The following is a 16,607-nucleotide window of genomic DNA, read 5'->3' on the forward strand; positions in this document are numbered from 1 at the left end:
GGCTCAACTACCTGGGACCCACCCCTTGAACTCCTCCAGGCAGGAAAATCTAACCAGTGTTCTGTTGCTCTGGGTGCCAGGAAGTTATTGCTCACATCCATCTAAAGCTTCTCCTGCTTTGAATCCTTTTTAGTTTTGTGTGGGTGGAAGTATGAGTGAGAATTGGCTCCTTATTAAAAAAAAAAAAAACTTTCAGAAACTGGAAAAACAACTCAGATGCAGTGAACTAAAAAGCAAGTGGGAGTCAGCAGGCCCACGTTCAAGTCTAGCTTTGTTGTGTATCATCTGTGTGATCTTGAGCAATTTGGTTCACCTCTCTGGGCCTTAGTTCTGTGTTTGTTCCTTTCCCTCCTGGCCCTTTTGTCTCTGCCCTGGGGTTCATCTCCCACCCAAACCACATAAGGTTAATAACTATTATAACTAGGGCTTCTTCCTACTGAGCAAGTCTTCTGTGGCATGTCTTATGCTAAAAAATTTCCATACATTCTTTTATCTCATCTTCTCAACATTCTATGGGATGGGTATATTTATTCCCATTTTACAGATTAAGAAACTGAGCCCAAGTCAATGGTAGAGCCAGCATATGAACCTGCCCACATAACTACCAGTTCTTCTGCCTCTTCCCCAGGCTCCCTGCCACCTGTCTAGGCTCCCCTTTGGCCATGATGGTCTTTCTAACACACAGACTCAACTGTACCTTCCACTGTTCAACTATCTTGAGAAGCTCCCCAATGCCTGAGCAGCTCATCCTGGCATTGAGTGAGTGAAGTAGCTCAGTTATGTCCGACTCTTTGCAACCCCGTGGACTGTAGCCTACCAGACTCCTCCCTCCATGGGATTCTCCAGGCAAGAATACTGGAGTGGGTTGCCATTTCCTTTTCCAAGCCTGGCATTAGTGGCCCATTAATCTCCCCAGAATCCCCTTCCTATGTCTAATACACAATACACCCTAGCTCAGGGCTTCCCAATGACCCATGTATCTCATTCATGAGTTTTTCTTACTGTTCACCTAGCCTAATTTATTGTTTAATATCCATTATTTATGGGGTTGGCCAAAAAGTTTGTTTGGGTTTTCCCAAACATTTTGGCCAGCCCAATACTTCCTATTCATCTTTCTGTCAATTCATTCTCAACTTGAATTTATTTGTATTTATTATCATGTGTTCCTGCTTCTTGCCTGGAGAATCCCAGCAACAGGGGAGCCTGGTGGGCTGCCGTCTATGGGGTCGCACAGAGTCGGACACAACTGAAGTGACTTAGCAGCAGCAGCAACACTCATTAAGATGAAAAGCTGTAAAATGAGAAATGCTCATCTAAGTGCCATCGAAGTCTCCCCTTCCAGGACCCTTTGTGGATTCCCCACTTTGGGAAGCACATCCTGAACTCCCACAAGCTCCTCCCCAGACTGGGTGAGCTCTTCCTTCAGAGCCCTACTCCACCTGCATTTTTTTTTGGGGGGGGGGCTGCTGGTGGAAATCTTAGTTCCTTGACCAACGATTGAACCCAGGGCACTGAAAGCCCTGAGTACTAACCACTGGACCACCAAAGAACTCCCCCGACCCGTAACTTTAATTTTTTCATGATATATGTGCTTCCAGGCAAAGTGATGGACTCAACTGCTCATCATTCAGCACAGAATTCCCAGGGAGTGGTCTGCCTTCCCCATTGACTGCAAGCCCCCCAGGCAGGGACCAGGGCTGACTCATCTCCAGGCCCTGATCCTTACACAGGGCCTGGCACACAGTAGGTGCTTTGGAGGACCACCCACCATTGCAAAGATAGGTACTTCGCAATGTTGAGTGAATTGAATTGGACTCAACCAGCATTTTTCAAAGCATGGGGTGGGATCACAGGTGGCCCATGGGATGATCTGGGGGGACATGAACTTGATGTGAAATCACAGTAAGAAAGTTATTCTAATTCTCTCCCAGTCCTCTTTATGAGACCAAAGAGAAAGCTCAGTGCCAATATACCTGGAACACCTCTCAGACACTTAGCTACTACTTCTTTTAAGAGAAAGAAAATAGTCCTAGGCTTAGAATCATCTACATCCAACTTGATCCAGCCACAATTTTCTAATATATATTCACTTTCATTGCATTTATTTGTTCAGTTACTTTCTATTAATGACAATGAATACTGATTTTTCATGGGCATAAGATTTCCTATTTAAATATATTTTTAAACTTACAAAGTAGTTGATTTCAATAAAATATTAAGTAAATAATAAGTAGTACATTTTGTAATTTCTTTACACCTTATCCAGTAAGTAGTTATGCAAAAATTATTATAATGATATGGAAATTTAAGAAATGTGGGACCAGGTAAGCCCTAAGCCCCTGTCATAAGATTCTGTGACCTTGGGCTGCCCAGAACACTAAATGGCCATTAATCAAATCACCCCACAAACATTACAGCTGTGATGGGTGCCAGGATGTAGAGATACATAGCATGCTAGAGTGAAAGGCAGAAGATTCGGGAAAGACTTTCCTGAGGAGGTGACATCGGGTGGAGACACACAGGATGAATAGGAATTCATTTAGAGGAAGGTGTTCCACCTGGAAGGAGCAGTTGTGCAAAGGCCCCGTGGCAGAAGAGAGCACGAAACATGAAAACTCGAAACCAAAGTCAGAGCGGCTGGAGTACGCTGACTCCAGAAAAGATGGGCAAGTGGCAACCTTTAATATTTAAAGACAGAGATAAGCGGAAAATCCATCCCTCACTCCCATTCAGGAAAGAATTGTTCACCCTTTGAGAGGAGCCACTCAGTGTCTGAGCCTTGATCTGAGGTGTCTGCGGCCCAGCAGGGCATCTGGATTCTAAAACAAATAACTGCATTAAGTCTGAAGCCAGAAAAAATGGCTTTGGGGTGGCCAAGACCATCCAGTGCAAGTTCAGAATTCAGGGTGTCCTAATTGCCACTTCCTGATAGAGTGACCCTTAGGCAGTCACTTAAGTTCCCAGAGCTTTGGGTCTCCATCTGTGGGGTGGAGATACAGCAGGTTTACTGTTGGAGGAGGTGTGAGTTACATGATCTCCTGTATGTAAATTGCCCAGCTCAGAGACTTGCCTGTGGTGAGAGGTGAAGATCTGTTAACTTATGATGACTATTGCCAAACAGCTCCAAGAGCGACGTGTGTGTACACCTGCCCTGTGGTACGTGGATTTAGGAGTCTGGTTTTACAGTATGTCTGTGGTGTATATGCAGGTGATTATGCTCATATTCTAGCAACCTGGGGGAGCAGGCATACAAGGCTCGGGTTCAAGAGGGCATGTGTGTTCAGCGGTGTGAGAATGTTTGCATGCTCTGTGTGTGTATGTGTGAACCTGTCTGTATAGAAGTCTGCATGTGCACAAATTCAACTGACACAGATTCAACCTCATTCATCACAGGGATTAAAGTTGTGACCTGTCCCTGGAGCCCTTTTCCAAATCCCCACCACTTCTGTGAACCAGCCCGGGGCTCCTGGCTGAAACTGGGCTGAGATTCCTTGAAAACAAGCTTTTCTTTCATTCTGTTTCCAGATATTGGCACAAACACACACACACAGCACCCCAGCCTTCTCAAGGTGCCAGCTCCGAAAGACATGGCATGGGGGGTATAACCCTCCCTTCTCTCTCTCCCACTCCCCTAGGCCTACCTCCCCACCCAGTTCCCATGGGAGCACTTCCTCTTGGACCAATGAGTAGACCTGACTTTGTTTCTTTGAGTCGAAAGCAGCAACACCACGCCAAGCCTGGGTGAACAAGTCCCTCCTCTCCCCTTGGTACCCTAACCCACCTTGCCCTGTGGTGCCCAACTGGGCTAAGAGGGGACTTGAACCCTTTCCCCATCCAAACACAGTGACAACAATGCACATATCTGACCCTCAGCCTCAGGTCTGAAATGTAACACCACCCCAAGTTTGTCCAGGGTTCAGAGCTAGGTTTCAGCTCTGGTCTGTGCAATGGGATGGTGCAGTATCAGAGTTTACCAAACATCCAATCTTAATGCATCCACTTCACACAAGGACAGAAGCAGGTCCAGAGAGGAGGGAAGGAAGCCATCGCCAGAGATGGGTTTCTGCATCCTCCACCCCACCCCTGCTGGTTGGGGCAGTTAAGCACAGACCTCTGGCCAGGAACTGAAGGTGGTCTCAACGTAAAAGGAATCTGCCTTGGACATCCCTCTCTAGGGCTGTGCCCATCAACAGGGGACAGAGCAAGGTGGTCCAGGCCTTGGCAGGAGTTACCATGGTGACGGGGTACAAGCTTCGGCGGCGGCGGCTGCTCCTCTCCCGGGTGACTCTCAGAGGGTCCGGTCCGCGCGTCGGTGCCTCAGTCTGTCGGATGCAGCCTCAGACCCTCCGCCTAGCCCTGGATCGGGCGGGGTGGGCTGGCCCCCGGACGCCGCCGACCCCGCCTCATCTGCGAGGGGAGCCGGGGATTCGGGCAGAGAGACAGAGTGGGTGCAGGAGAGACGCACGGTGATTGAGACTGGAGACAGAGACAGAAGGGGAGAGCCGCGGGCGGAGAGGGCCGGGCCACCACCGAGGGCGGCCGCAGGGGCGGGACGGGCGGGGCGGGGGCTGCTCCCCGCGTGGGACCCGGCGGCCGACGGCGGCCCCTCGGAGCCGGCGCCTTGCCCCCGCCCCGCCCGCCGCCGCCTGTGATGAGAACCAGACGCCCCCCTCCCGGCCCAGGGCCGCGGGCTACCAAGGGGAATTTGATCTGGCCCTGTTCCTCACTCCTCCCGCCGCCGAGCTCCTGCCTCAGTCATCTTGCACCCCGCCCACCCCAGGAAGCGCCCATTGTACAGACTGACAGAACGAGGCTCTGGCGCTGTCCTGATGCTCGGTGAAGTGAACCTCGTCTACTTGCCAGCTGGGGGATTCCAGCAAGTCAGGAACTCTCGCAAATCAGTTTCCTCATCTGTAAGATGGGGATGATGATGGTGGTAGTGATGATAATGGTGACAATGGTGACGATAGTACCTACCTCTTAGATTTGGTGGCAAGAATTATGTCCCAAGGCCTTTCCCCTGTGAAGCCCACCCATGCTTCACCAGGACCACCCAACTCAAGGCTTAGAGGAGATGGCGGTTGTGAGTACTAGTCTTATTTCTCTCAAATAGTGACCGGTTTTGTGACTGTGGCCAAACAACTGTTCCCAGCTAAGCTTCAGTTTTGGAGGGAGACTGGGAAACTAGATGATAGCTAGTTATTCTTGTTGGGTGACTCTGGGATTCATCCAGTCCTTTATCAAACATTGTACCATGCACTGAGCCATAACAAGACAGAGCCCCTGTCCTTGGGTAATGTACAATCTAGTGCGAAAGACAGGCGTAAAACACAAAAAAGTAATACCTGAGTGTGTGAACTGCTAAGAAGGAAACAGACAAACGTTAATGCTGGGCACAGTAGGGGGATCAGCCTAGAGCTGGTGGTTTAGGAAGGGGGAGAGAAGCCTAGATCTGAAAGAGGGGAAGAAATTAGGTGAAGAGTAGAGATGGAGTGGGAGAATCAGAGTTCCAGGCAAAAGGAACAGCATGTACAAAGGCCCTGAGGTAATACTAAGCTTAAAGAAGTTGGGACTAAGCAAAGAAATGAAAACGGACAAGTATAGTAGTAAGGGTTTAAGTTCAAAGTCCAAGCATCATTCACAGCCCATCTCCCAACCCACATAAGTCAACCAGTCTTTTTGCAGAAAGTATCCAAGCTAGGAGCCATCTCATCTTGTTTGTATAACTTTTACAAGTCCCTTTACATCCCTGGACTTCTGTTTGTTCGTTGTTAATTCAGGACTAAGAATCCCCTATTTCTAATAGCTCCAGCCCGGGGGATCTCTTGATGGTATGTATTCAGCAGTCAAATCCTCTCCAACCCGAAGAAGCCGGTCTGGATGGTTTTGGTATCATTACTCCAGACTCGAGCTTTGGAGAGAACAGACTTGTTGATATCAGGTGGCAGGATCCTGCTGGAAGTTGAGGGGATCGTAGGCTGGAGGTTCTAGAGTTCCAGCTTTGCAGGGAAACAGAATTGACATGACATCTAGTGTTCAGGATTTGCAGGCAATGGAGACTGATTGTGAGTTAGGCAAAAAAATGAAGGATTAGTGGAGTATGGGGTGCTCACAGAATCAGTGAGAAGGCCAGAGTCCATCCTCTGAAACATACAAGGTAAGTGGGATGGTCCTGGCAGGAATGAGTTGTAAACTCTTGATGACCGATGGAATTACATCAACACAGACAAACACGATGTAAATTCTATTATTGTCCTCATTTTACAGGTGAAAAAAACCTGAGATAATGAGAAGTTATGCAGTTTGTTCAAAGTTGGATAGGAGTTAACTGAGGAAACCAAAATTGGACGTACTCAATTATGTCCAATTTTTTGTGACCCCATGGACTGTAGACCACCAGGCTCCTCTGTCCATGGGATTTTCCAGGCAAGAATACTGGAATAAGTAGCCATTTCCTGCTGCAGGGGATCTTCTCGACCCAGGGATCAAACCTGTGTCTCTTGCATCTCTTGCATTTGTAGGTGGATTCTTTACCACTGCCCTACTTGGGAAACCAAAATTGGACAAGGCTGTCCATTTCTAGGAATAATGGTATAAACTAGCTCCTTTTTGCTACCACAATGAATCCCAAACTGTGTATCTCTCCCTGACAGTTTTGTGTATCTCCCCTTGACTTAAAAGAGAGATTCTCATTGGGCCATGTGCCCAAGGTCCCACCAACCCTGAACATCTCAGATCAATGGGTCACCCAAAAGAAAATTAAGTTGCATACAAAGGGTGGGAAGGGATCTGAAATGGCATATAAACCACAAGTACGCTCTTTATAAAGTCCATTGCTTGGCTCCACTGACATCCTTGGCCACTTTATTCCCATCCCATATTCTTCCAAAAATACTTTCTATTTTATGGTTCAATTCCACATGCAACCGTAAATGTACACACACATACCCATACAGCCTTGGCCTCATGTTGTGTGTGACCTCAAGCAAGTTCACCTTCCTGTGCCTCAGCTTTATCCTCTGTAAGCCAGAGAGAATAATATTTACTTCCTCACAGAGCTGTGGTGGGGATTAAATAAGTTAATGAGTGTAAGGTGCTTTGCACTGTCTCTGGTACATGGCAGAATTAATATATTTCAACACTAAAATGGTGTTGTTTATGTTAGGGACCAATGGTTGTGAAATCAACCTCTAAATACACGGGCTTAAATGCTCCATTGGATTTGGTTCATCTCCCAGGAACTTTCCAGAGGATTTTCCAAGAACTGTTCAAGTATTCATTTCCTCTCTTTTTGGTAAATGAATAACTGAATCTTGCTCCAATTGCTCCACTAAATTTGGAGAAATAACAAAATCCATCACCATTCTTACACACAGTGGAGTAGAGTGAACCGGGGAGGGATGTGCAAATGGGATCTGCTCTGATGTGCTGTGCAGCCTTGCACAGATTGAGGCCACAGTATCCACAGCATAAAGCACAGGTTATAATCTTTTCCTCATGAGACTTTGGTGAGAATCCAATGAGCTAATGCATTGAGAGGACTTCACACAGTGCTTGGCATGCAATAGGTCTCCAGCAAATGGCAGCTCTATCTATGTTTCTGAGATTCCCAGGGCCAGGTGCCAGGACATCTCATCAGGGAGCAGTCTCACTTGCCTAATTTTTTTTTTTAAAGTCATGGGATTCAGAATTTATTTATTCAGTAAATATTTATTTGTTCCTACTATCAGCAGAAGTACTTGGCACACGTGCATATATTCACCCGCTTCCTACCCACCACAAACATCATGAATCAATCATGGAACTTCCTGCTGAACCTAGAAGCAGCCTCAGAATTCTCTTCAACACAGATCCAGGTTGTTGCTTCCAACAACCTGGTAACTGCTTCCAATCAATATAAGCTGGCACTAGAGATGAAGCTTATTTACTACCTGTGGTCCCTCATGTATAAGGAAGATTGACACTGGAGAAGACAGACTCTGGATGCAGAAGGCCTGGGTTTGAATCTTGCCCCCTATACATCTTTATTAAAACAAGTAGGGGACTTACCTGTGCAGTGAATAAGAATCCACCTGCCAATGCAGACGACATGGGTTCAATCCCTGGTCCAGGAAGATTCCACACGCCACGGAGCAACTAAGCTCATGCGCTACAACTACTGAGCCCATGCTCTAGAGACTGCAAGCCGCAGCTCCTGAATCCCATGCACCCTAGAGCCCCTGCTCCACAGCAAGAGAAGCCACCACAATGAGAAGCCCATGCACCGCAACCAAGAGGAGCCCGCACTCGCCACAACTAGAGAAAGACTAAGGGCAGCAATGAAGACCCAGCACAGCCAGAAAATGTTTTAAAAATCAATTAATTAGAATTAAGTTTAAAAATTATTTAAAAAATAAAATGAGTATGTATTGAGGCATTGTACCAGCCATGGAGTGTGCCCCTTACATCTCCCTTCAAGTGAGAGCCTGTTGCAGGAAGTTCCATGAGCCCTGGATGACTCAGGACACTGCTTGTGGTCAAGGCCACGTGCCTACCTGGGCAGCCCCTGGCCAAGCACACTGTGCACAAGGGCTCACCCCTTCTGCCTGATGTGGGACTCTTCTCTAAACAGTTCCCATGCCAGAGCTCCCCACTGGGCTGGGTGAGACTTCCTCAGTGCTATGCCACAGACTGAAATTCTTTCTGCCCAGCCCTCCTTTCCTCCTCGTTTCCTTTTGTAGTTGTCGGACCTGCGGTACAGTCCTCATCTCTCCTGGCTCCCTCTTCCCTTTATCCTTACAGGCATCACCCCCAGTGAATCTCTTGCACTTCTAACTCTGTCTTTGGTTTCTGTTTCTCAGAGGCTGCAACTAACACAGCACTGAACTGTAAAAGCCTGGGTTGAAAAGGAGTGGTTTGCTCCTCTTCTCTGGTGGTGTCTGTAGGAGGGTGGCACAGAAATGCTTGTGAGGGCTGGGGGCCAAGAGTGACTCGGAACAGGGAGGCTGAAGGGCACACAGAACATCACCCCCGGCCTCTCCAGGATGAAATTGACCTGACCCATCAAAGACTCTTGATTGTAAATGACAGAAGTTCAACTCAACCTGGCTTAAGTGAGAAAAGGGACTTTAGAATCTTAAAAGCGAGAACTAGTGCCAGAGGTCTGTCATCATTCTCCAGGTGGCTTCCCTCCCATGGCCAGGGAAGAAGGTCTCCAGGAACTTCAGGGTTACATGGTCTCAGTCAGCAGTCCTAGTACAATGACAACATTTTCCCCTTGCCTCTATATGCCACTAACTCTAAGGAAGACCCTGATTGGCCTTGCTTAGGTCACGTGTCTATTCCTGAGCCAATCACTATGGCCAGAGTAATAAGGCTATTCTGATTGGCCAGAACAGATTCTATGCTCACCCCTCAGTGGGAACACATGAGGACAGGTCTACCAGGACTGCATGGAGTGGGGAGAACTTCTCAAAGAAACCAGAAGGAGGGAGATGGAAACACAGGTTAAGTCAACAAAAGCTTTGATGATCATTGCCCACTTCATAAACACTAGGAAGAAAAAAGACATTGTTTTCTCCCTCAATGACCTTCTCTTCTTACAGGGGGGAAATATGATGTTTAACTGAACTCTCTGATACCAGGTCTTGGGATCAGAGCGGAGGACTCCTGTGGACACACAGGTACCCCAGACACTGTCCCACCTTCTCCTAGGATGCCCACAATCTGGTGGCAGGGACAGGGAAAGAAATCTATGAGAACAAAATGTCTCAGTGGCCCTGAGACTTAAAACTTCACTTGTTTAATTGTCCTAATTTACAGCAGGGAGATCCACCCTGAGAGGGGTTGACTCACGCAGTGTCACACTGCCCAGCCAGGACAACTACCATGTCTGCTCTTAAAACTTCTTCATGGAGACTTGCCTGGTGGTCCAGTGGTTAAGAATCTGCCTGCAATGCTGGGGATGCAGGTTCAATCCCTGGTCAGGGAGCTAAAATCCACATGCCACAGAGCAACTAAGTCTGCAAGCCGTGCACCACAACAAAAGATCCTGCACGCCGCAACTAAGACCTGAAGCAGCCAAATCAGTCAGTTAATCAATATTAAAAAAAAAAAACAAAACTGCTTCATGGTAGGGGAGCCCATGATATATGAGTAAGGGCCCTGGGTTCAAGTTCCTGCCTTTCCACTACCTCCCTGCAGTGTCATGAGGGTTTGTCTAAATTCTCTGAACCTCAGTTTTTCTCAACTGTACAATGAAACCGATAACTTCTGCTTTGGCTCCCTTCTCTGACTGCTATGAGGCAACACCCATGTGCATTTGTCATGTCCTGCAGGGGATAGCGGTTCTGAGATGCACTGATTGATCACCCGCTCTATTCCAGGGACAATGTGTGTGCTGGGGTGGCAGGGTGAACACAACAGGCAGTCCCTGCCCTTGTGTAGCTCATAGTATGGTAAGAGATCACATCTTAGTAATGAATGCACCACACAGGTGCAGGTATGGTTGTTCAAAGGAAACAGGAATCCATATCAAAGGAACCCAGTGGATTCTAGGTCTGGGAGGGCTGCCCTGAAGGCTTAAGCTGAGATCTGACAAGAGAGGAAGGATGAACTAGTGAAAGAAGTCAGGGAGGAGCATTACAGTCAGCGGGAACAGCACATGCAAAAGTCCTGTGGCAGGAGAGTGGATTGGAGGCACATTAGAGACAGAGTGAAGGGGCTGGGACTCGACCAGAAGTGGGAGAGGTGGGCAAGGTCTGCAAGTCACAGAGAATGGGAATTGTCTCTTAGAGCCATGAAAAGCCATGGAGGGAATTACAGAGGGAGTAATGTGATCAGATTTTTTCCCAAGATTTTCCTAGCTACAGGATGGAGGATACAGCAAAAAGAAGGCAGGGGTTGCAGGGAGACCCACCAGCAAGGAGGCTGCAGAGAGCTGGAGAGGAGTCTAGCTTCAGGGGCAGTGGAAACCAGCAGCCAAGGTCCCAGGGGAACCTGGGGCTGGAGACCCTAAGGTGGGGACACTAAGGACCTTCCTGCTTCCCTCAGTCCATCCCTTAGCCCCCTGCCCCTCCCTTTCCCTCCTAGTCCAGCCCTCCCTCTCGTGTTATTGTAGGACTGACTCCACAGATGACTCATCTAGGAGTTGGGTTTCTTGTTCCAGCCATCTCCCCTTCCCCGGCTACTTGGAGCTTCTCGGGGCCTGCAGACCTCACCCCTCACCATCTGGGGAGGCAGCCAAGAGCCCGCCAGCTGCAGGGAGGTCCAAGGAGGAAGGAGCTGGGCCTCTGCCAGCCTCAGGCACGACCCACGCCTTCCTGCCTCTGTGGTTTTGCTCATCCTCTTGCCCTCACCAGGGGATCCCCTTTCTGCAAGTCCTGTTCATCCTCCCAGGACCACCTCCTCTGGGGAGCCCTGCCCAGTAGCCCCAGGTGATCTTCCCCCTTCTGCTCAGCAGCACCTGTCTTTTCACTCAACCCTCAGGAGCTTACTCTCTGGTGAAAGAAGCAAAAAAGTTCTATAATGGAGCTGTGAATGAAAATATACTAGAAGCCTACAGGAGAGAACCAGTAACACCCACTAGAGGTGGAGTCCAGGAGGTTTCCCGGAGGAGGGACACTGGCACCTGGGTTGTGAAGGAGGAATAGGAGTTCAATGTAGGGAGAAAGTTGAGAAGGTACTCCAGGCCAAGAAAATGGGGTGTGCAGGGGCTGATTGCAGGTCATTTCTTTAATGTGTGAGAGGGGCCCCGTGCATGTAGGAGTTTGTGAAATGAATAAATGAACGTTTGAGAAGAACCCTGAGAAATTCAGTGTGGCTGCAAACTAGCGGCATATGGACCAAACCAGACAGACAGAAAGTTTCTTAAACAACAACTGAATTTGTTGTCAATGTCTAAAAAGAACGAGGCTTTACATAAGCCTCTGAAGCTGGCCAGAAACCTCTCCCTTCATCAAGGGTAGCCAGCTCTCCCGAGTCCCCATTTGGTTCACTTGTTCACGCTATTTCCTGGACCCTGGGACGACTGAGTTTGCACTCATGTCCAGATGACACTCTTTTCAAGGTTCTAGGCCGTGAGTTGCTCACAAGGCCCGGTGTGTAACAGGTGCTCAGTTAATGTTCATTGGCTAGGTGGATGGATAGCATGGTGATTCTAAAACATACTCACAAATTTCTTGACACTCCTCCCTTCCCAAAGTGGAGCCCCTTTCAGTGTGTGCTGGGTCTAGACTCACCTGGAAAGAATCAAATGTAGAGGAAGTTATATGTGTGACTTCTGAGACTAGCTCATAAAAGACATTGTAGCTTCCACCTTGACATCCATAGGTAGAGAGGGAGATTTCCTTCAGAAGGTGAGTCGAGATCAGATCTGAACTAGAAAACCAAAAAAGTTTGTAATACAGGAGTACCGTGGTCAGCTCTGGGCTTCCCAGGCGACACCAGTGGTAAAGAACTGGAACCCACCTGCCAACGCAGGAGACCTGGGTTTGATCCCTGGCTCGGGAACATCCCCTGGAGGAGAGCGTGGCAATCCACTCCTGTATTTTGCCTGGAGAATTCCATGGACAGAGGAGCCTGGCGGGCTACAGTCCATAGAGTCGCAAAGAGTCGGACATGACTGAAATGACTTAGCACGCACATGGTCACCTCTAAGTTTCAGGCATGTCCACAGGCAGTCAGGTAGGAGAGGACAGAGTGGAAGAGCCTTAAGTCTGAGAGATAAGTAAGAGGCTGTGTCAAGCATTCTAGGGGGATTAGGTGCCCTGTGTCTCCAATCCAGTGTCCTCAAAGAGCAGTCCTGGCCCAGTCCTTCGCACCCTGAGGTCCTGCCTTCATCGTTCCTCAGCCCCAGCTGGCCCTCTGAGCTGTGGAGGAGGTCAAGACTTCAGCATTTCTCAGAGGCCAAGTCATCCTCCTCACTCAGAGTCTTCTTTGTGTTGAGGAAGCAGTTGCTGCCTTGCCCAGTGTGGGGCTGAGGGGAGGAGGGTCAGTGGCCTCGGGGAACCAGAGATGGGGGGTAAGGAGCTGCGATTCTCTGTGGAGATCCCACTGGCCCCCAGGCATGATGGGAGCCACAGCCACCAACCAAACTTGTGGTTGGGACAACCCTGAAGTCCAGTCTACCGAGGTTGTTTGAAATGGCCCAGCACTTCTGGGGAAATGTATATACAGAGGGAACTAAATTTTAATGCAGATCAGACTGCCCTGAAGTGCCATTTCTTATCCATCAATTAGGGGAAAGTTCAAAAGCTTGACGACACATGCTGATAGCCTTGGAGCCCACAGGCATCCTTACACATCATTGGTGGGAATTCAGTAATATCTAGAAGAATGACATAGGCTGTACCCTCTGACTCAGGATTCCTCTAGGCTTTATCGTAAAGACATAATTACACAAATATTTAAAAATCTCCATACAGATCATTCATTGTTATTTGTAATAACAAAATGAACTTTATTTCTATATAATGAATGTCTGGGGCCTCCCAGATGGTGCAGTGGTAATGAATCCATCTGCCAATTCGTAAGAACCCAGGGGTCAATCTGGGTTCAGGAAGATGCCCTAGAGTAGGAAATGGCAACCCGTTTCAGTATTCTTGCCTAGAAAATTCCATGGACAGAGGATCCTGACGGGCTACCGTCCATGGGGTCACAAAAAGTCAGACACAGCTGGGCACACACGCACAGACATGCAATGATTGTTATGCTGCCATAAAAGCTAGGAGGAAGAACTTGATGAACCTGCGTGGAGTGATTTAAAACATACATTGTTAAACAAAATGTAGAGGATTGTGCATAGTATGCTACCTTTCATGTAAGAAAAATTTTTAATTATTTATTCTACATACACTTATTTATTTGATTATGCAAAAGAAACCGAAGAAGGATAAATCAGAAACTTATTAAAAACAGTTTCTCATAAGGAACTGGCAGTAATGCAGTAGAGAAGAAAAAGATAGGAGTAAGATTTCTCTCGGAGAAGGCAATGGCACCCCACTCCAGTACTCTTGCCTGGAAAATCCCATGGACGGAGGAGCCTGGTAGGCTGCAGTCCATGGGGTCGCTAAGAGTTCGGACACGACTGAGCGACTTCACTTTCATTTTTCGCTTTCATGCATTGGAGAAGGAAATGGCAACCCACTTCAGTGTTCTTGCCTGGAGAATCCCAGGGACAGGGGAACCTGATGGGCTGCCGTCTATGGGGTCGCACAGAGTCGGACACGACTGAAGTGACTTAGCAGCAGCAGCAAGATTTCTCTGAGTATATTTTTATACAGTTTTGACTTTTTAACCATGTAAACATTTTACATTTTCAAAAATAATATAAATTAAAAGATGAAAACCTAAATCCTAAACTTGAAAACAAAGGGGGGAAAATGAGCTTAATTGCATGTCAAGTTTATAATATAACCACACAAAGAAAACAATTAATTTAAGTAAGTTTGGCCACAGGACTCTGACTCCTAGCCTCTTAATAGGATATATTCTAAGAATAAAGAGAACCACAAAGAAGTCTTGAACTTGAATTAACCACACTTGGCAAAAGTACTGGTGCTGTAATTCTGAAACTACTATTTCTGTTGTCTGATTGAATAAATAAATAAATACATTAATGACTTGGGAACCTGGGTTCTCACTACGGGAAATGAAAATTAAAAACATAGCACAGAAGAAGGATCTGCAGCTATGAGTTCAGCTGGAGACATCAGTGTGAGCTCATGCTTCACACATAAACACACACATACACACACACATACATTCTCTAGCTCTGCCCATTGAGTAGGCTAAGGAACCATAACAACCCCATAGAATTAGCACATCTAGTACCCAGATCTTGGTCCCTAAATACCATTCCCCAGTAAAAGAGACTCACATCCCTAGAGAAATGGCTGATTCCTGCATTGTTCAGAGAAAGTGCGAGGTGAACCTGAAATGTCTCGTGTCAGGAAGAAAGAAAGCCCTCAAAGAATGGTGAAGTCAAGTGAAAGGAGCCAACTTAAAGGGAATTCAACTAGTCAGAGTTCAGACAATTTGATGATCAAAAGAAGAATGGTGCAGGTTTCTCACTATTGGAATGAGAAGTTACAGACCAGCAAGGGACTAGAATGATCCAGGTGGTAATAGTTCAGAGCTGGAGACAGTATGAACTCATACTTAGCTTAATATAGATACAGATATAGATAGTTGGTAGATTGATAGATATAGATAGAAATCTTTATGGATATGTGTATACATAGAAGTTAGCCTATACACATGTATTTCCTTGCTCCATCAGCTGAGAGGGTTTGAAGCAAAAACACCCCAGTAGCAATGAGCACACCTCATATCCACATCTTGGTTTCTAATGCCATTCTCCAATAAAAGAACCAGGGCTGTTTGGAGAAATGGATTCTTCCAGGACTGGGATAGGAATACACAAGATAAGCCCGGATTGTGTTGCAGTGCCAGCAAGTAAGTGAAAGTGAAAGTTATTCACACAGTCATGTCCAACTCTTTGCAAGTCCATGGACTTCAGTCTGTCCGGCTCCTCTGTCCATGGAATTCTCCAGGCAAGAGTACTGGAGTGGGTTGCCATTTCCTTCCCCATGGGATCTTCCCGACCTGGGAACTGAACCTGGGTCTTCTGTATTTCAGGCAGATTCTTTACCGACTGAGCCACTAGGGAAGCCCCAGCAAGTAAGGAAGCACTAAAAAAAAAAAATTTTTTTTTTTTTTAGTGCGGCAGGTAAGGAAGCACTAAAATAAAAATCCACAATGATGGCAGCATGTCAAAGGGACACAGAATCCAACTGAAAGAGCTTTTAAAGACCAAAGCTGGAATAATTTGAGCAAGCAAGAAAATAAAGCATTATATTTATATAAATAAATAAGTGGGAGAGAATAGATAAATATTCTTGCAGAATAATTCCAAATAATTTATGTAGATACGTCACCTTCAAGGAGATAGAGCATAGTTTCTCACTAAAGTGTCCCTGGAGAAGGAAATGGCAGTCCACTCCAGTGTTCTTGCCCGGAAAATTCCATGGACAGAGGAACCTCGTGGGCTACAGTCTATGGGGTCGCAAAGGGTTGGACACGACTGTATGACTAACTTTTACTTTCTCACCAAAGTGTGGGCTGCACATAGTGATTTTGTTTTAAAGAGCTCAGTATGGAAAGGAAAAAAAAGAGTAACTTTACATGGAGAAACCTGGAAAACACTACCTCAGCCAATTGATCAAGGTCAACATCAACAGTGATAAACCCTCTTGGGAGTAAATGCTCTTGATACATACAAGGATAAGGTAATGAAGTTAAGTTACCAACTGTCTTAGGCACACTGCACTCTACTCCCACTTACTTTGCAAAGATGCCCAGAGAGTCCAATAGTTTTCCACAAGGCCACACAGCGTGTCCATGGCAGAATCAAGATTCAAACCCACTATCCTGACTGTTAGCCCAGGGATCTACCCCTAAATTCCAGAGTGCTAGAAATGGGAAGCACCTAAAAGGTCTGTTTACAGTATTATCACAGCTGCTACCATCGAACACTCATTTCATAGAGAGGGTAAGTGGGGCTCGAAGGGTTGGTTGAATTTCTTCCACATCACCTTGGAATGTCAGAATTGCGAAAAAATAGGAAA

At 47.0% G+C, this 16,607-nt stretch overlaps 1 protein-coding gene across 1 annotated transcript in view; it reads right to left on the minus strand.

Moving 5' to 3' along the window:
• KIAA1755 (KIAA1755 ortholog) overlaps positions 1-4,533 on the minus strand; it is a 38,692-nt gene extending 34,159 nt beyond the window's left edge. The window contains exon 1 of the mRNA XM_019972404.2: positions 4,233-4,533. Within this exon, the coding sequence (XP_019827963.2) occupies positions 4,233-4,235 (3 nt within the window). The 5' untranslated portion in view covers positions 4,236-4,533. The remainder of the gene's footprint in view (positions 1-4,232) is intronic.
• Between the last annotated feature and the right edge of the window lie 12,074 nt (positions 4,534-16,607).

The sequence above is a fragment of the Bos indicus genome, chromosome 13 (genome assembly GCF_029378745.1).
Source record: "Bos indicus isolate NIAB-ARS_2022 breed Sahiwal x Tharparkar chromosome 13, NIAB-ARS_B.indTharparkar_mat_pri_1.0, whole genome shotgun sequence".
Lineage (NCBI taxonomy): Eukaryota > Metazoa > Chordata > Mammalia > Artiodactyla > Bovidae > Bos > Bos indicus.